The following is a 19,002-nucleotide window of genomic DNA, read 5'->3' as shown; positions in this document are numbered from 1 at the left end:
CACAGGCAAGGCCCCAAGGTGCAGGCTGATGGGCCTGGTAGATTCTGGAAGCCTCTTCTCCCTGCAGTTTGTATCTCTTGAGGGCTTTGTGTCTTATACGTGCCCTGGCTTTCCCCTCTCCACAGCACAGAAGGGTATGCTTAACCTCCTGCAGTGAACTCTGATTTTTCTTTTGAGTTAGGCCTGACAATTTTTCAGATTCACCCCTCCAAGGACCCCACCCTGGGAGGGTACCCGTGTTGGCTCAGAGGACAAGTTGTCGGGAGCCTAGCTGCTCCAGCTGAGCAACCCATTCTGGTAGCTTCAAACAACAGATTTCTCTTCCAAGTTCTGGAGGCTGCAGGTCTGAAATCAAGCTGTCAGCATGCCCATGCTGTGCCCAAAGCTTCTAGGGAGGGGCCCTCCTCCCCCCTCCAGCCCTTGGTAGGCCTGGCCTAGCATTCATTGGCTTGTGGTCACATCACGGGAGTTTTTCTTCTACAAATGGATCCTCCTTTCTCTGCTGACCTCCTTGGAGAATATCAGGGGAGCTCCTCTGAGCTCACTGCAACGACAATGACCTCATTTCCCAGCCAGTTCATGTTCTGAGAGGGACAGGCAGTGGGGGAGATGGCCACAGTCCTGTTGGACTCTGCTGAACTCTTTAACTCTTGTTCCTCAGTTTTTTTAACTGTAAAAATGGAGAGAGAATAGCAAGGTTCATCAGGCACACAGGAGCCGATGCATGTAGTTGGTGGGTTGTGATTCTGTGATTTCTGGATGGACTCCCTGGGAGCCAGGGCCTGGAGCTGAAGTGCAGTTGGCTGCACCATTGACCCAAAGGACTGGCCTCAGGAGGGCTGGGCTGGAGTAGGGTTTGCTTCCAGCCTGGAGGTCCCACTTCAGTATGGCAGGGTGTGGTAGGTAATCGGAGGGCCACAGGGCTGGAAGGACCCATCAGAAGAAGGTGACAAGCGAGGCTGGAGGCATGGCTCAATTGGTAGAGTAATAACCAGTGAGGGATAGCAGCAGGTACTGAGTTTGAGTCTGGTCTCAGAGCAAACAAAAAAAAGAAGAAGGAAAGAAGAGGAAGGAAGAAGGAAGGGAGGAAGGTGAGGAGAGTCCTCTATAGAGGGGCAGGAGAAGGATGCTCACGCTCAGTGGGCACCCACGAGAGATGCTGGTGCTAGGGTGTCTTCTTGATTTGCAGCCCCTTTTCAGCCCAAAGACCGGAGGTGGAGCTGGGGCTGAAAAGACGGAGGGGTCCTTGTAGCCAACCCTGCCAAGGCTGGAAGGAATTCACAGGCAGGAAAAATGAGGCACAGAGGGGGGAAAAAAGGCTCACCTGGGTTTTCAGAGACTCAGGGTTCTCAGCGCCCTTGCCCTGTGGTACCCCCCCCACACACATTGGATGTATGTATTTCAGGGGAGAGCTGTTTCTCTCTCCCTTCCCCATTAGCCTGTGACCTTCCATTAGCCTGACCAAATCCACTCCTGAGATCCCCAAATTGTGAAGTGTACCCCAAAGCCCAGAAAACCTCTGTACCCACCCCTTGGCTTTCAGGAAGGCAGCAGGGTGCCACCAGCTTAGCCCACTTTACACAAAGGGTTGAGGTCCCACAGGGAGACAGCAGGACAGGACTCAGCCTGTCCTGGGGAGAGGTAGTGCATTGCCACCTGCTAGGCCGGTCCCCTGCACTGACAGGCTGGGCAGGCCTGGTGGGGGGGGTTCCAAAGAAGTCCCCACTCACAGGGGCCAGACCTAATGATGAGGTATATGGATTATAGAGCAAGATGTGGCAGAAACTGGGGACCTGGGGGTGGTGTTCAGAACCCACCCCTGCTGCAGGATGGCTGTCTGTCTGCATCTCCATTTATCCCTATAATGGCCTGGCAGGCTGGCAGACTACACAATCATTGGAGAGCAGTAGCCCGTGCCATAGCTAAGGGGGAGTCTTGGTTAGTGTATGTGCAGAAAGCCAGCTTGTCCCCAGGGGACTGCAGGAGCTGGAGAGCCAGCGTGTGCAGGCAGGACCCTAGAAAACAGGGATACCTGTACCCAAAGACCAGGTTGCAGGTTGCTGTAGGAAGACAGCCAGAGTTCTTAGGTGACTGGAAGTTGAGGTCAGAGAAACTGTAAAGCCTTTCTGCTCAGATGTTCGAAGAACTTGCAGAATTCCCAGGTGTGCACATTATGACATCCTCAGTTTCTATAATACTAAGATGTTATAGTGGCTTTTCCTTGTCACTTTTCCTTGCATTCATGAACTCATCCAGTTCACATCCCGTGACCAGAAGAGGTGACAATCAGATTGGACCCTGCCTTAGCCTTAAGTGATGGTAGCATTCCTTAAGCCTGTGTTTACAAAGTGGCCATACTGGGAGTGGTGTTTCCCAGGGCCCAGGCAACCAGCAAAGGCTTGTGGTAGGGTCTTGGGTCATTGGAGTTTTCCCTAAACAGTGTATTGAAGAACATCTAACCAGAGCTGGGAACGTGGCTCAAGTAGTAGAGTACCAACTATCTAGCTAGTGCAAGTTCAAATCCCTGTACATTCCCCCCCCCACTACCAAATTGAATGGCCTTGAGCATGGTGGTGCATATCTGTAATCCCAGCACTCAGGAGGCTGAAGCAGGAGGATTGAGAGTTCAAGACTAGCCTGTGGATCCATCATAAGACCCTGTCTCAAAATAAAAAGGGCTGGGGATGTGGCTCAGAGGTCCAGCAGTTATCTAGCATTTGCAAAGTGTTGGGTTCGATCCCTAGCACAGCAAAAGGAAAGAAAAGAAAATAGCCTGCCTGCATGTAAGGTAATGACGACTCACAGAACAGTACTTCCAGGCTTTTATCCCCTGGATGCAGAAAAGCTTGGCCAGCATGGCAGGTACTTGGCAATCCCTTCTTGCCTGTCACATACCACCTGTCCCGCCACCATCCTCACTGTCAGCAGCTTATATTTCCATGTCCAAGTTTGACTTCATGTAAAGGAAAAGAGACGGGGCCTTGTCCTCCCCTGTCCATTCATTTCATTTAGCCGGTGTGTGAGGCCATCCCTGGGCCAGCCACTTCTGCTGCCCTGGCAGAGGCCATCCGTGGATGCCATCCACTGTCACCCCTCCTGGTGTTTGGGTCAGGTGGTTCCAGCTGAGGTTATTCTGAATAATACTGCCACGGAGCTTGCAATTATTTTTTGGCAGTACTGAGATTTGAACTTTGGTTCGCATGCTTGTGATATAGGTATTCTACTACTTGAACCACACTCCCAACCATATTTTGTGCTAGTTATTTTTCTTTTTTTTTTTTTTTTTTGCCAGTCCTGGGCTTGAGCTCAGGGCCTGAGCACTGTCCTTGGACTTTCTCAAGGCTAGAGCTCTACCACTTGAGCCTCAGCACCACTTCTGGCTTTTTTCTAGGTATGTGGTACCGAGGAATCGAACCCGGGTCTTCGTGCATGCTAGGCAAGCACTTTAACCACTAGGCCAAACTCCTGGCCCGTGCTAGTTATTTTTCATATAAGGTCTCACATTCTTTGTCCAGTCTGACCTTGGGCCATGATTTTTCTTCCTCCTCCTCCCATGTAGCTGAGATGATGAGTATGTATGCAGTGACACCAGGCTTGTTTGTTGAGTTAGGGTCTCGTGACCTTTTATTTATTTTGGCCTCGGCAGGCCTTGAACTACCATCTTCCCATCTCCACCTCCTGTGTAAGTATTGCTATGGAGATTCTCATGTATCTCTCTCAGTGAACATCTGTGCTGGGTGTTGCTGGGGTCACCCTAGGGGATGCATTTTATTTAGCTGTCACTGGCTCTGCCAATCATTTGTCCTAAATGATTGCACCGATTCCTGTTTCTTCCGGCAACCTGCGAGTTCTTGTTGCTCCCAATGCTTGCCAAAAAGAATTGTTAGCTTGTTAAAATACTAGCGGGGATTGGGGGGCGGGGGCATGCAGTTAGTGGTTTTGCTTTTGGTTTTACTAAGCTGAGATTGGAGAGGAAACAAGCTACGGAAAGCCACTTGAGGCGCGTGGAACAGCATGTGCAAAATTAAGGAGGCATGAGAAAGTATTTCTGGGACCCATGTAGAGAACTCAGTGGGAGGCGGGCAGCAGCCCAGGGGCAGGACAGGACCTGGGAGCCCTGGGGGAAGAAGAGGGGGTGGGGTTGAAGGCTGTGCTGAGAGAGGCGGAGAGCTGAGAGCTGAGAGATTTCTCCATGCCTGACATTTAGTCATTTCCATTGGAGGAAGGAAAACAACAGATGCCCAGAGACCAGATGACTGGCCCAGAGTCTCATCTGTCCTCAAAACTGATCCTTTCCCAAGTTGAAGTGGTGTCAGCCTGGGAGCCAAATCACCCCTCCGCAAGCTCCCTGCCCAGCAGGAGAATGGCTGTGGCCAGAGGCCCAGGGGTGCCAGGAGGCTCCAGAATTTGAAGCTCAGATTTTTGTTGTTTTTGTCTTGGGGCTTGAACTCTGGACCTGGGTGCTGTTCCTGAGCTCGTCAGCTCAAGGCTACCATCCTACCTACCCCTTGAGCCACAGCACCACTTCCGGTTTTCTAGTGGTTAATTGCAGATAAGAGTCTCGCGGACTGGCTTAGAGTCCTCAGGGCTGGCTTTGAACCATGATCCTCAGATCTCAGCTTCCTGAGTAGCTAGGATTCCCAGCACGGAGGTCAGCTTCATTATGACTCATTTAGTTCTGCCTCCATTAGCGTGGTCACGCCCGCCTCTCAGTGTCTTTCAGCTAGGGGGAGGGTGGGGGAGTTGGGAAGCCGCACCAGCTCCCACAGGTAGGGAGGGTGAGCCTGGAAGCATCCAGCACCCAGTTCCTGAACCTGGGTGCCTTAGGGCCACAGCAATGGCTATGAATTCGGCTGGGCTGCAGTGACCAGTGGTTTGGTCAAACCCCAGTCTAAATGTTGCTGTGAAGGTATTTTAAAGAGGCGATTAATAGTTAAATCGGTAGGATTTGGGTAAAGCAGATTATCCTCCCCATGTGGGCCCCAGCCAGAGGCTAAGATTCCTCTAAGAAGTCCGGAAACTTTCCCACTCCCTCTGTCCTCTCCCCAGGAGTCCATTCCTTAGGGGAAGTCCCTCCTCACACAGCTGGGCTCAGTTTCCTAGGAGAATCCTGACTAACACAGTCCCTCGTGTGGAGCCTCGTTTGGGACTTGGGTGGAGGATGCACTTGGGACTGGTTAGCCATGCAGGCCCACGTGGGAGCATAGGAGCAGCCCAGAGCCCCACCTGTGTACTGGGTAAAATCAGAGTTGCCTGGAGGTTTTGTTTAAACCAAGGGAGTGTGAGGAAGGCAGACACTGCTCCTTTCTTCTCTCTTCTGTAGGCCCTAGTAGGCCTCCGGCCCGTCCCAGCCTGGGCTTAGAGGTTACTGGGCCACCTACCAGGGACTACGCTTGGAGCCTCTAGAGCCCTGAGCCACCTTGGGAGACTTGGATATCAGATTAGACCTCCCTCCCCGCAGGCTGTGCTGCTGAGGTTAGGTGGAGAGATGCTGTTAAAGGTTAGACCTCCACCTTAAAGGCTGAGCAGTCAGAGGCTAGGCTACACCCCACCCCAGGCTGTGTGGTCAGAGGTTAGAGCCCCCAGGGAGGCTAGATCACCCTGGAGACTGAGTACCCTCAGTGGTCAGAGATTAGAGATCCCTCCCAGCTCCTAGGCTGTGCAGCCTAAAGTTAGAGCGTCTTTTTTAACAGGATCTGCTGGGGGCCTAAGGACCTGGCCAGCCTCAGTGCCTAAGCAGGGATCCCATGGGAAGGAGTGTGGATGGTTGTGTCCAGTCTAAACCTCTGTGTCCTCTAGCACAGAAGAGGGGCCTAGAACTTTATTCTTAACCTGTCTTCTTCATCGACTCCAGCCTCCCCTGAAATTTTGGTGCACTCCCTCCACGACAGCTACAGTCAATCACACCTTCACCTAGGAAAATACTTCCACCGCTCTGGTTTGCAGAGCCAGAGAGATTAAGAAATTTACCTGAGGACATACAGCAGGGAGGAACCAGCATTCAGATCACTGCATCTGCTTTTAGCAGCTCTGTAGTCCTCACCAGAGTCTCTGACACTGAGACTATCACCAATAAGGCTGTCCAGCTTAGCTTCCTTCCTGTCACTGGCCCTGAGAGCAGAGGGATTTTTCCTTTGCCAGCTATCCGGTTGGGCCTTGGTTTTTCAGGTGACACAGGCAGCCTCCCACTGGAGTCACTGGGCGCCCTGCTCTAGTGCTCTGCAGACCACTCTCCTGCCCAGAAAGTACTGCTGATGCCTCCCTCGGGAACATAGCTTTAGGGGGACAGGCGACAAGCATGTAGATAGATGACAAATGATTTCCCAGTGGAGTGAATGGCTGGTAAAGGAAACAGCATGGACCTGAGCAGGTTAGCTGGGTGACAAGAAGTCCTCGGAGGATGTGACAGTAAGCTTACTACTCTCAGTTAGAAGACAGCGAAAGTACAAAGGTCCTGGGGCCAGAGGGTGGGCACCTTTGAGGGCATAGGGAACCAGTGCCAGTGTAGCCAGGTGGAGGGAGCCAGGAGCAGGTGGTAGATGGGATCTGGTTAGGCAGGGCTCCTTTGGCCTGAGGATGGGATTCTGCCCTTTAAGGCTCCATGGCAGGTGAACACTACAGGACCTATTTTTTTTTTTTTTGAGACAAAGTCTTGCTTTTAAAGTCCACGCTGAACTCAGGGCTGGGCACTGTCCTTGGGCTTTCCTCAAGGCTAGCCCTCTACCACTTAAGTCACAGCACCATTTCCAGCCTTTTTTGGTTCTGTGGTACTGAGGAATTGAACCCAGGGCTTCATGCATACCAGGCAAGCCCTCTACAACTAGGCCGTGCCCCCAGCCCTGGCATTCTTTATCCTCCTGCCTCAGTCTCCCAAGTGATGAGATTACAGGGAGGCCGACCTCGCTCTGCATCACTGCACCCAGCCACTTCGTGCTTGTTTGCTGAAGGAAAATGTGGACTCTAAACAGGATGAGCCCCTCTGTGAGAGGGACCGCTGGCTCTGTGTCCTAACCCCTTCCATGGAACTAGTGTCACCCCAAAGCCGGAGTCAGGACCATTCCTCGAGCAAGCCCTGGCTCCCCGTGTCCCCTCCTCCTGCCTGAAACCTCCAATTACCTGCGGCTGGTGCTGGCCAAGACGTGCAGGGCAGACCCACCCCCCTTAATGACACCCTGCTGCCTTGTGCTGGGGCAGGGTTGGGGGCTGGCCCAGCCCCAGCTGTGGTTTCATTTTCCATTGCGTCAGGCCTTGGGGTCCGGCCCCCCTGCCCACTGCCGGGCTGGCACCAAGGGCCACTCTGACCCCTGCCTGCCTCAACTTCAGACATCATGTGCTCCCCGTTTCGGGGTTCCCGGAGCTTCCTGCCAGAGGGTGAGTGAGAAACGAGGGAGGGGGCCCTGTCCTGCCCACCCTGTGCTTGCCCAGGCCGAGCACAATGGGTTCCTTGCGTCTGGGCCTCCTGATCCCGCCCTGTGCCAGGCAGAGGAAGCAGGAGGAGGTGGTGGCTGTGGGCCGGCAGGGGCGCCGTGGGGACAGGAAGCCATGTCCCAGTGCCTCACGGGCACGTGCATGTATCCACATGACCAGGCCCACATGTGTACTGGACAAGGACGTGGTGAGGCTGGGCTCTGTACCCCACTCTACCCCGAAGTGGGGAGGTGGCAGTGGGCTGGGGTCACGCAGGGCCATGGCCTGGAGGAGTTGGGGACCCGGAGCACTCTGGGGGCATATGCCTTGCCTCCCCATCCCTGTGGCTGTGATCACAGCCCCATTGTCCTCTTAGTTCCAGACTCCCCTGGTCATTTTGACCCCTGAGGTTCCCCACTATGAAGAGAAGGCCCAGCCCTGGGGTGGGGGGTGTCTGGAGACCCAGTTTGCATATAGCCTTTCCTGTGATGTGGCCTATAAAGTGGGGTGATGAGCCTGGCCCGCCCCTGGCTGTGCCCTGGCTGGCCTGGCCGGGCGGTCCTCTCCCTGCACGCACACTCCTGGATGTGCACCGCAGTCCCTAGCTGCTCTGGAAACGGATTTTTTACCCGACAAGAATAAATCCCGTAAGCAAATTGCAGTGCGTTCCTAATGCTCGGCGCTCGTATGATTATAATGAGGTTCTGGGGACACACGGGGGAGGGGACCAGGAATGGCTTCTTCACCATTCCGCTCTGCCAGCAGGCCCTGGGGAAAGGGACCCACTCCAGCCTGGCCAGGGAGTGAGGAATCCACTTGGCAGTGACTGTGGTCCCTTCTATGGGTGCCAGCAGCTACCTGCGTCTTCTGACTGTGACAGTCGCTCTTCCCGTGGCCATCGTTAGCTTTTGAAAAGGCAAACCATGCCGGCCATGGTGACACACATCTGTTATCTCAGCAACTCCCAAGGCTAAGGCAGGCGGGTCATGAGTTCAAGGTCAGCCTGGGTCACCTAACAAGACTCTCTCTTCTCGAAAACAAAAGCGAATCGTGACTCCTAAGATGTCCCATGCCCTCAGCCCAAAGCCCAGCTTTCTGTCAGCTGGGGCCTGTTCAGGTGCCTGACCCCACCCCTCACCATGTTCCTGTAGACGGGGGCTGTGCAGGGGCTAGAATAAGACTTCATCTTCCTGCAGGATTCCCAGCCTGAGCACAGAGCTTGAGACTCAGTAAACTCTGTAGAGGAAACACACAGGCCTCAGTTTCCTGCTTTGAAAGATACCATGATCCCACCAACTCACAAGACAAGACTAGAACCCTTGCAGGTGACACAGTGTCTGTGCTCTGTCCCACAGGGACTGGGTTTCATGCTCCCGGGGGAACGTGTAGGGTCAGTCACCCTCTCCATAGTGAGCATGTTGGGTAAAGGAGCTGGAGCCTGGCCCTGTCAGGATAGGTGTGTAGGAACTGGACTTGTCCCCTGTGTTACATACCCAGCCGCTCGTGGAGTGGAGATCTGACCCCCAGAGTCTCACTGGACCGGGGTGTAATGTTGAGAGGACCTTCAGGAAATGGAAGCATAAGAGGCCGTGGTGAGGGGCCAGGAATGTGACCCATTGGTAGAGTGTTTGCCTGCATGCATGAAGTCCTAGGTTTGAATCCTCAGTACCACATACACACACAAAAGAGTCAGAAGCAGTGCTGTAGTCAAGTGGTTGAGTGCTTGCCTTGAGAAAGCCCAAGGATTGTGCCCATGCCCTGAGTTCAAGCCCCAGGACTAGCAAAAAAGACAAAGCCATGGCACTTGTTTGCAGGGCCTGTATCTGGGGTGGGGGGGGAATGACTCAGAGTTCCCCTCTACGCTGGATAGGGCTCCTTACCCATTACCAAAGAGAAGCAGAACCCTACACTGGCAGCAAATGTCAGTCACCAGCCTGGACAGGGATTGAAGGAGTCACGGATGAGTGGTCTGGTGAGTTCACTGGACCTGTCTGCTGAGTGAGGTGGTGGGTTTTTACTTGCTCATTTAGATGCTCATCCTTCTTTTATTCAACCAGTGTGTGCTGCAGTGTCTTGCCAGAAGCCACTGTGTCTGGACAGCAAACCCAGAGCCACTATGATAGATGGTAAGCCAGTTAGGCTTTGACTAAGTTCCTGGAAGCGAACTTCCCAGAAGCCAAAGCAATGACAAGAACCTGAACTCTTGTCATGGTCTCCAACTGTGGCCATGGAATGCCACACATTCCACATCTGCATGGCCACAGAATACCATGTATATTTGGAAGCCAGGAATCCGTGCCCTTCTTATGGACAAGGACTTAACCAAAACAGAGAAAAGCTTCTGTGCTTCCTGGCAGCTCCTTGGCTGTGTGTTTTCCCCATTCTTCCTTCCTGCCTTGGCCTGTGTTACTGCCTCACCCCTCACCTTCTGTTCTACTCACTGCTTATTTATTTTATTTTATTTTTTATGCCAGTACTGGGGTTTGAACTCAGAACCTAGGCACTGTCCTTTAGCTTTTCGTACTTTGATACTTGAGCCACAGCTCCACTTCTGGCTTTCTTGGCTAATTGGAGATAAAAAGCCTCTTGGATGTGTCTGCTTAAGCTGGCTTCAAATCTCGCTCCTCAAAGCACAGCCTCCTGAGTAGCTAGGATTACAGACCGAAACTACCAGCTTCTGCTGGCTTCTTGAAGGTCACCCAGTGAGTATTCCAGCAAGCAAGTTAACAAGATAATGTCTGTCCCTCCTGACCCTCGCTGTCTCTCCCAGACTGCCAGGAGCTGCTGCTTCCCCCGCCCGTCCCCATGGCCTACATCCCAACCCCCCCAGCAGCGGGGGCCTCCCCCACGAGCACCCAGTACTGCGTGTGCAAGGTGGAGCTGTCCGTGAGTGGCCAGAACCTGCTAGACCGCGATGTCACCTCCAAGTCTGACCCCTTCTGTGTCCTTTTCACGGAGAACAATGGCAGGTGGATGGAGGTAAGGCTCTCTGCGGGTGGCTGTGGTGGGATGGGGTGGCTCTGTGGCTGGACTAGGGGCTCCCCTTGGATCTGGGCAACCCTTGGGGAAGTAAGTAAGTGCAATGTGGGCCAGCAGAGAATCATTACTCTTTCAATTTTATTTTATGTATATTTAAGCGGTAGAACGCCAGCCTCACAAGTTTCAGGTCTGGAGTTCAAATCGAAGTACTGCAAAGAACATAGATGGGTGTTTTAAATGTTTCTTAGACTAACTCTATGAATGTCTAAATTATTGTCATTCACAGGTATGTATTTATCATTTTATATCATGTTTAGCATTATAAGATTAAAACTTCTGGAGGGGGGGAGATAGAGGATAGCTTAAGTGGTAGAGCCACTTGGTTAGTCAAGAAAAGCCATAACTTCAAAACCTTGTATTACAAAACCAGGAAAAAAAACCCATAAAACTTTCATAGTTTTTAATAGTTTTGCAAAATGCTTACTAATTTGTGTGCGTGCTTCTGTGTGTAGAAGTGTAATAGGAGGACTGGGATTTGAACTCAGGATCAGGGCTCTGTCTCTCAGCTGTTTCACTCAAAGTTGGCGCTCTACCATTTGAACCACAGCTCCACTTTGGCCTTTTGCTGGTTCATTAGAGATAAATCTCATAGACTTTCCTGTTGAGATTGGCTTCAAGCTTTGATTTTAGCCCCCTGGGTAGTTAGGATTACACTTGTGAACCAGTCACCCAGTGCTCACTTCTCCTTGCAACTTTGTTTTGTAATGAGCACACGGTCCACAAAAAAGAGAAACAGGAAAGTTGGGCTTTGACCTGGGAGCTGGTTCAGGCAAGCCATGCTAATTCTTGTGTGGATGTTCTTCTCTGAGCCTTCTCTTCACCTGCAAAGCAGGACTGACAGCAGAGGGCCCCAAAGCAGGGGACATTGCACAGTGTCCCAGCCAAAAGACTGGCCTGAGGGCTGGGTGCAGAGGCGGCCCTGGAAGGGTTGGGAGGCCTATGTTGCTTTCACTGCCAGCCAGAGGTTATGAGACTTGCTTAGTTTCCTGTTCCAGAAGGAAACTGCAGCTGTTGTAAGAAGTTAACTAAGGCAGTGGAGATGCCAGCGCCTCTCAGGGAGACTTCCTGTTATCAGCTTAGGGTCTCTCCCAGTCTGCGTGTGTATTTTCTAAAAGCTCTGAGCCTTGATAGGCAGCGAGCAGAAAAGAGCAGAAGCTGGGCGCAGGTAGCTCATACCTATAATCCTAGCTGCTCTAGAGGCTGAGATCTGAGGATTGTGAGATATAGATGTGAGGCCAGCCCAGAAAGAAGTCCTGTGATTCTTACCTCCAATTAACCACTCAAAAGTGGTGTCCTTGAGCACAAAGAGCTCAGGGACAGCTCCCAGGCTCATGTTCAACCTATGACCACCAACAACGACAAAGAAAGGAACCAGGTTTGTTGACCGAGGGGATGGAGGCCAGAGTGGGTGGAAGCTCCCCCTGCTATGTGTCATGATAGCCATACAACTGGAAGAGGGACAGAGGGACAGCCCAGGTTTCAGGGGAGTGCCCCAGGCTGGTGTAGGTGAGTCAGGGGCACCAGTCCCCTCTGCCAGGTCTGTGGAACCCCCTGTACCTCCTTTGGGAATTGGTGTCTCCCTACTAAGCGTTCACCCTGCCCTCCAGCAATCTGTGTGTCCCTCCCCTTCTCCAGACTGGCCACAGGCCGAGTGTACCCTTGGAAATGGCCTCAGGTGAGAAGGAAAGTCAACACCAGCCAGACCCCAAAATAGATACCTGTCACCCACATTCCATGGTTTGAGGCCTCCGGGTCTGGCGGCCAATAGAAAGGGTTGCTGTTTCAGTCAATGCTGCCAGATACCCACCCACAGTACCTCCCAGGCTTGGGTGTCAACCGTGGAAACCCTTCATCGTATGCAAGATGCAAGCATCTCCTGGGGTGTGGTGACCATGCCCCCATGAACCCCTCCCTCCTATTTCTGTGTAAAATGGGTTCAAACCAAGGGCTTCCAAAGTAGGAAATGTAAAATCCTCCATTTTACAGCAGCGGGAGCTGCTCCCAGCTGTGGAGAAGAACTTGTCCTCTTGTCACTTGCCCAGGCCAGGCCAGGCCCTGAGCACTGACCCTGGCACCAGGCAAGGAAGCAGGGCAGAAACAGAGTCAGACTTGGGTTTTGAAATCTGGCTCTGCTGTTGGTCCTCAGGTGCATCCCACGACCTCTCTGTGCTTCTGTGTCCTCACATGTGGAAGGAAAGAAAGGAGAGATACTGAATTTCTGCTTCTCTGTCCCCTTCACCAGTACGACAGGACAGAAACTGCCATCAACAACCTCAACCCTGCCTTCTCCAAGAAGTTTGTCCTCGACTACCACTTCGAAGAGGTGCAGAAGCTCAAGTTCGCCCTGTTTGACCAGGACAAGTCCAGCATGCAGCTGGACGAGCATGACTTTCTGGGCCAGTTCTCCTGTAGCCTGGGCACGGTAAGCCCAGCTCCTTCCCTGGGCGGGGTGTAGGGCAGTGCCCCGGAGCCAGCAGACCCTAGAAGAAATGTGGCTGGATAGCTGTGGGGCCAGGCTGATGACCTGTGGTGCAGGAGGGACAGCCAGGCCCTGTGCCAGCCCGAGCAGGGATTCTGGTGATTGGAAGTCACCAGGTGTGCGCCAGCTCAGCATCGGAGCACTTACCACACAGGCACAAAGCCCTGGGTTTCATCGCCAACGATGTAAATTATCAGGTGTGGTCTTTTTCTTTTGCCAGTCCTGGGGCTTGAACTCAGGGCCTGGGAAATTTTCCCGAGCCTCTTTGTGCTGAAGGATAGCACTCTACCAGTTGAACCACATCACCATTTCCTTCGTGTTTTGTTTTGTTTTGGGTTTGTTTTTTTTTTCCCCTGAGTAGTTTATGGGAAACAGGAATCTCACAGACTTTGAACTGTGATTCTCAGATCTACGTCTAAGTAGCCTTAGGGTGAAAGGCGTGGACCACTGGCATGTGGGCTGGATGTCCTGAGCAACCCATGCTTGCTGTCCCACTTACTGTGTGACATCGGGTGCTTTCCTGTCCCTCTCTGAGCCACACTTGGACAGCCAGCTCAGTCCTGGGTTCTGATGCTGGAGAATGGGAAGCCCGTGGCACAAATCTCAGTTCTTACAGCTTTGTCCCCGTTAGTTGTTGCTTTATTGTTTCCTTTGTCTGTGCTTTTGTTTTTGGCTGCTACTAAGACTTGAACTTAGAGCCCTGCAATTGTTCAGTTTGTTTCACATGCCTAAGGCTCTACTAATTGAACCATGCCTCCAACTCAGCTTTTTGCTGGTTAATAGGAGATATTGTCTTGAGCTCTTTGCTGACCACGCTGGGTTTTTTTTTTACTGTGGTCCTCTAGATCTCAAAAGTAGCCAAGATGAGCTGGGCATGGTGGCTCAGGCCCGTACTCCTAGCTACTCAGGAGGTTGAAATCTGAGGATCTGGTTCAACGCCAGCCCAATCACTAAAGCATGTGAGACTCTTATTTCCAGTTAACCACTAGAAAATGGGAATGGGGGCTGTGGCTAAAGGGTAGGGCTGTAGCCTTGAGCTGAAGAACTCAGGGACAATGCCCAGGCCCAGAATTCAATTCCCATGACCGACCAAAAAAAAAAAAAAAAAAAAAAAGATAGGCATAAAGCCACTAGCAGCAAACCCTCAGCTCCTTCTGGGCCTCAGTTTTCCCAAATTTCACTTCAAGATGATGATTATGAGTCTCTCAGCCTAGAGGAATGCTAAAGGGGGGAAACAAAAACAAAATAAAACAAAAACCAAAAAATGAGAAGCTAGGGGTCAGGGACTCACAGTTTGTAATCCCATTATTTGGGAGGCTAAGGCAGGAGGATAGCAAGTTAGAGGCTAGCCTGGGATCAACAGGGAGACGGGGAGACCCTGTCTGGGGGCAGGGTGAGGAGGAAGGTAATGCAGGAGCAGGCCTTAAAGCCATGGATGGCACAGGGAAGAGGGACAGTAGCCCAGCTCTTGGTACTGGGCAGGGGTGAATGGCCATCCGGAGGGGATCCAGCATCAGGCTGGAACAGAGGCTTTCTCTAAGCCACTGCCCCCAGATGTGTGTCTCCAGTCCTGCCTGCCCACCCCCTGCCAGGCCAACCCTAGGGCAGGGGAGCTGGTGATACAGTCTTTGGGGGTACACTGCAGACTGCACCTCATGAATTGGGGTGCAGTGGGTAGGGACCCACGAAGGGCTTTTCAGTGGGTCTCTTCTGTAAACCCCTGGGCGGGGGCACTGAGTTACCAGTGGGACCCATGGAAACACGTGGGAAACATCAGGGTTTATGCTCCCTGCAGAGGAAGGCTGGATCTGCGCATGTGCAGGGGAGGCTCGGGTGGTGGGGGGTGGAGCTGCTTTTTCTTTTTTCTGGGGGTCAAGCCAGGTCGGTGCCAGCCAGATTGCCAGCCCCAGCTGTGGGACCCTGGGGCAGTGGCTTCACCGCTCTAGGTTTCCCAGCTTGATCACTGTTCACCTTTGTGCCAGGCTCCTGTACCTGCTGTTAAGTGGGTCCTGGCAAGAGGCAGCAGGCTGACTGCCTGTTGAGGACCCCCTCCCCCAGAGCCTTTCTCACCTCCCTATCTCTTGTCTCTCCCATCTCAGATTGTCTCCAGCAAGAAGATCACTCGTCCTCTTCTGCTGCTGAATGACAAGCCCGCGGGGAAGGGGATGATTACGGTACCAGCTCCCCCTCTCCTCCATCCCGCCTCCCCTCCGTCTCCACCCTGCCCTCCCCCATCAATGGGCTGCTTCTCTGGCAGATAATCACCAGCTTTGTTGGGAGTAAAAAGGCCCAACTTACAACTTAGCAACAGGTCTCTTAGCAACCGGCTCCTGGCTCTACAAATACGGGCGCTGGGGGCTGCCACGCGAGAGGGGATCGGCAGCAGGCCTCACAGGCAGCGGTTTCTGGGCCAGAGGCCATCTTCCCATCCCAGGGGTCCCCAGCCTCCTCCCAGAGTCCCCCCTTCCCATACTGCCCCCCACCAGCCTCCCCTGGGCTTTTAGCAGCCTGGAGCGCGCGCACGCGCGCGCACACACACACACACACACACACACACACACACACACACACACACACACACACACACACACACACACACACACACACACACACACACACACACACACACACACACACACACACACACACACACACACACACACACGGGGCTCTGTTCGAGTTTGTGATGCGCAATGATTCCAGCAATGCGCAATGATTTCCTCCTGGGATTCACAACGGTCTCAGCCTCGCACAGGCCCTTCCTGTGGGGGAGCCTCCTGCCTTAGAGCCCCCACCCCTCACAGTGGTGGGCAGGGAGCATCCGAGGAAGCCCCTGGGCAGATGTCCCAGCACAAATGACCCCTGCAATGTGCAGTCTGTGCCTGTGAGCTCCTCCTCTACCCCCGCGCTTTCCACAGCCGGTGGGAGCCACGCGAGGCCCCGCCCTCCCCACTTGGCTGTCATTCCTTCGTTTCATGTCCTGGGTTCCATCCATCCTATCCCCTGAGCATCCTAGACTGTGCCAGCGCCCAGCCTCGATGCAGGGCCTCCTTGCTGACCTGCTCTGGGACATGGGCCCAGCTGTTAGGCCCAGCTGGAGGACGAGCTTGCCTCAGGGAGGCCATTCTAGGGGCAGTGGGGGCAGAAGAAGCCCTCCCTGGGCTGAAAGGACCTCGGCCTGCTTGTGTTGCTGGAGGAGGGGTACGGGCTTCCTGCCTGTGTCAGGGCAGCCTTGGCAGCTTTTCTGTCACGGCCAGCTAGGCTGTGGACCTGTGGCTGTGGGGAAGAGAGAGGACAGATGGCCAGTGGATGGGTCATCCTAGGGTGCTCAGCTGGCTTCTGCCCTTGCTGTGCCTCAGTTTCCCCAATGGCACAGTGCAGATGCTATCGTCCTGGCCCCTTGGCCTCCAAAGACTCGGGGTGGGGGTACAGAGGAAGCAAGGGGAAGCTCGTGCTGTACTCTGCTCCCAAACCTCTCCCCACAGCTCAAGGACCTCCCCTCCCCCATGCCATCTCCTCCCACATCCCATGTCTCCTCTCCGGAGCCACACGGAGTCCTTGCTGGTTCCTTATAGCTGGATGGGCTTCTAGAAACTGGAAGTCAAGATTTGAGGGAGCCCAGAGATGGGTCCAGGGTCACCCAGCACACCCTCCCTCAGCCCTTCCAAGGCCAGATACCTTGCACCCACTGCACCTGCCCAGTTGGCAAACGGAAGCAGCTGGCACCTCCCTCACAGCACCCCACCTTACAGATTGCTGCCCAGGAGCTGTCCGACAATCGGGTCATCACGCTGAGCCTGGCAGGCAGGAAGCTGGACAAGAAGGTGAGCCAAGTGGGGAGGGCTTGTGTCAGGAGGGAGGGGCCATCCCCCCTCCCCCACCACACATTAAACCAGGCGCACTCATGTCTCAGGATCTTTGCACTCGCTACTGCCTTGGTTTGACGGTCTTTCTTCCTTCCTTGAACATTCTCGTGACTCTTGTGCCCTCTGGGGTTCTTCCACATTACCGCCTACACCGAAAGACCCTGTGGAAATGGCTGTAGCTGTTGCCAGCCTACCCTGCCTCATTTCTCTTATTCATTTTGCTTTCTGTCCACACACTGGCATTTAACCTCTTTAAAGGACCCCTTTTTCTTTTAGATGAATGCATTTCTAAAGGCCATCCATCCCTTCAGCAATCCCTTCAACAACATAGTTGTCATTTTCAGTCTCACTAAGATAAACCCCTCTCTGGGGAGCCTGGGTCTGCAGTGGGGGGCAGAATTCCACCTGAAGTTCTTCTGTGCCACAGAGGCTGCAGCTCCAGCACCCTGGCACTCTCCGGCTCAGTGGGGCTGCAGCTGCCTCAGCTGCGTCTGAGGAAGAGGAGCCCGGCTGGCCCACCTGTGCTGTGGGTGGTTCCAGGCCACATCACACCCACCCACGTGGGGCAGTGTGTGTCCCCTTGCCCAAGTCATCCTATTTCCCCCAGGATCTCTTTGGCAAGTCGGATCCGTTTCTGGAGTTTTACAAGCCAGGGGATGATGGAAAATGGATGCTGGTGCACAGGACTGAGGTGGGTGTGGGGCCTGAGCTGTCGCACAGGGTCCGCATGTCGGCAGCCCCATCGTCACTGGGCCTGAGCGCAGTCCTGCCCCTCGCTGCTCTACAGGTGATCAAGTACACGCTGGACCCCGTGTGGAAGCCATTCACCGTGCCCCTGGTGTCTTTGTGCGATGGAGATTTGGAGAAGCCCGTCCAGGTAATGGGGTTCAGGGCCCTGTGCCCCGCCCTATCCCAGACATCACTGGGTCCTCACGTGTTTGCTTCTCCACTGCCCATCCTTCAGGCAGCCCGAGGTGCTGCTGGCTGGGATTATAAGACACACCTGCCCTATAGGTGTGGTCACAGGAGGCCAGGGTGGGCAAAGGTGACAGGGTGATCGGACAGGGGTGTGGATGGGTTCCAAAGCGCTTGGGCCCTGGTCCTGGGGCAGTTGCTTGGTGCTGTTGAGGCTTTGGTCAGGTGCTTTGCGCTCTAAGCCTCCGGGTACCCGTCAATAGAATGAATACAAGGTTCTGCCTTCAACCTCCAAGTAGCATGGCTGCTGAGTTCCGTTTCCACGCTGGGTGACAGATGGCTAACGCCTGTAATCCTAGCTACTCAGGAGGCTGAGGTCTGAGGATTGCGGCACAGAGCCAGCCTAGGAAGGAAAGTCTGTGAGACACTTATTTCCAGTTAACAACTAGAAAGTTGGAAGTGGCTAAAGGACAGTGCCCGGGCCCTGAGTTCAAGCCCCAATTACTGGCATAAAACAAATTGGGGGGTGGGGGAAGCCAGCCTGAGCAGAAAGGTCTGTTGACTTTTCTTCAAAATTAGCCAGTAAAAAGCTGACCTGAAGGCATGATTCAAGTGATGGAATGCCTACCAAGAAAGCAAGCTGAGTGAGGCCCAAAGTTCAAAGGCTAATAGGAGCCCGAGGGTCCCAACCAGAGGAGGACCAAGTCAGATGTGTCAGTAAGTGAGCACTGTGCACCTGGAGCTGGATCCTCCTCCAGCAATCTGGGAAGGCTTCCTGCCGGAGGCATCTCTGGAGCCCCAAAGCCATTGAGGCAGATGTGAGGGTTTTCTTTAGGTCCTGACTCAGGACAGCCCTGGGGTGACCACACTGGACCCTCCACAGGTCATGTGCTATGACTATGACAATGACGGTGGCCACGACTTCATTGGTGAGTTCCAGACTTCTGTGTCGCAGATGAGCGAGGCTCGAGACGGCGTCCCGGTGAGCTGTGGGGCCCTGTCGGCAACCCAGGGGCCCAGGGGCTCTGAGCCAGGCAGACTGGGGCTTAGACCCTGCTTCTTCCTAAGTAGGGTCCTCTGGGTGCCTCGGATTCTCCACCTGTCTGGGGGCAGAGGTGTCAGGTGGGATGAAGGGAGATGATAAGCCTGGCCTGTCGCATGGAGTCACAGCTGTCCCCAAACCCAAGGTCAGGCCCTCCGTTCTGAGGGTGGTGGGGTCTGGAGGAGCAGTTGCCAGTCTTCTGCGTTTTTGGGCCTGGAGCCAGCTGTCCCCTGTCATGGCTTGGATGGAGACGT

The 19,002-nt window shown here is 53.8% G+C and overlaps 2 protein-coding genes across 2 annotated transcripts in view; both read left to right on the top strand.

The window, feature by feature from the left end:
* Positions 1-8,312, top strand: part of Nlrc5 (NLR family CARD domain containing 5) — an 86,702-nt gene extending 78,390 nt beyond the window's left edge. Inside the window, exons 53-56 of the mRNA XM_090357063.1 lie at positions 7,195-7,371; positions 7,484-7,615; positions 7,784-7,850; positions 8,173-8,312. Of these exons, the coding sequence (XP_090213189.1) occupies positions 7,195-7,371; positions 7,484-7,615; positions 7,784-7,850; positions 8,173-8,312 (516 nt within the window). The remainder of the gene's footprint in view (positions 1-7,194; positions 7,372-7,483; positions 7,616-7,783; positions 7,851-8,172) is intronic.
* Cpne2 (copine 2) overlaps positions 1-19,002 on the top strand; it is a 37,562-nt gene that overhangs the window by 4,263 nt on the left and 14,297 nt on the right. Inside the window, exons 2-8 of the mRNA XM_090357603.1 lie at positions 10,178-10,386; positions 12,689-12,868; positions 15,025-15,099; positions 16,678-16,749; positions 17,399-17,482; positions 17,579-17,668; positions 18,590-18,688. Coding sequence (XP_090213729.1) covers positions 10,213-10,386; positions 12,689-12,868; positions 15,025-15,099; positions 16,678-16,749; positions 17,399-17,482; positions 17,579-17,668; positions 18,590-18,688 — 774 coding nt within the window. The 5' untranslated portion in view covers positions 10,178-10,212. The remainder of the gene's footprint in view (positions 1-10,177; positions 10,387-12,688; positions 12,869-15,024; positions 15,100-16,677; positions 16,750-17,398; positions 17,483-17,578; positions 17,669-18,589; positions 18,689-19,002) is intronic.

This window comes from Megascapheus bottae, chromosome 24 (genome assembly GCF_031878675.1).
Source record: "Megascapheus bottae isolate mThoBot1 chromosome 24, mThoBot2.hap1, whole genome shotgun sequence".
Taxonomy (NCBI): Eukaryota; Metazoa; Chordata; class Mammalia; order Rodentia; family Geomyidae; genus Megascapheus; species Megascapheus bottae.
This window is presented reverse-complemented; position numbering and strand designations above follow the sequence as displayed.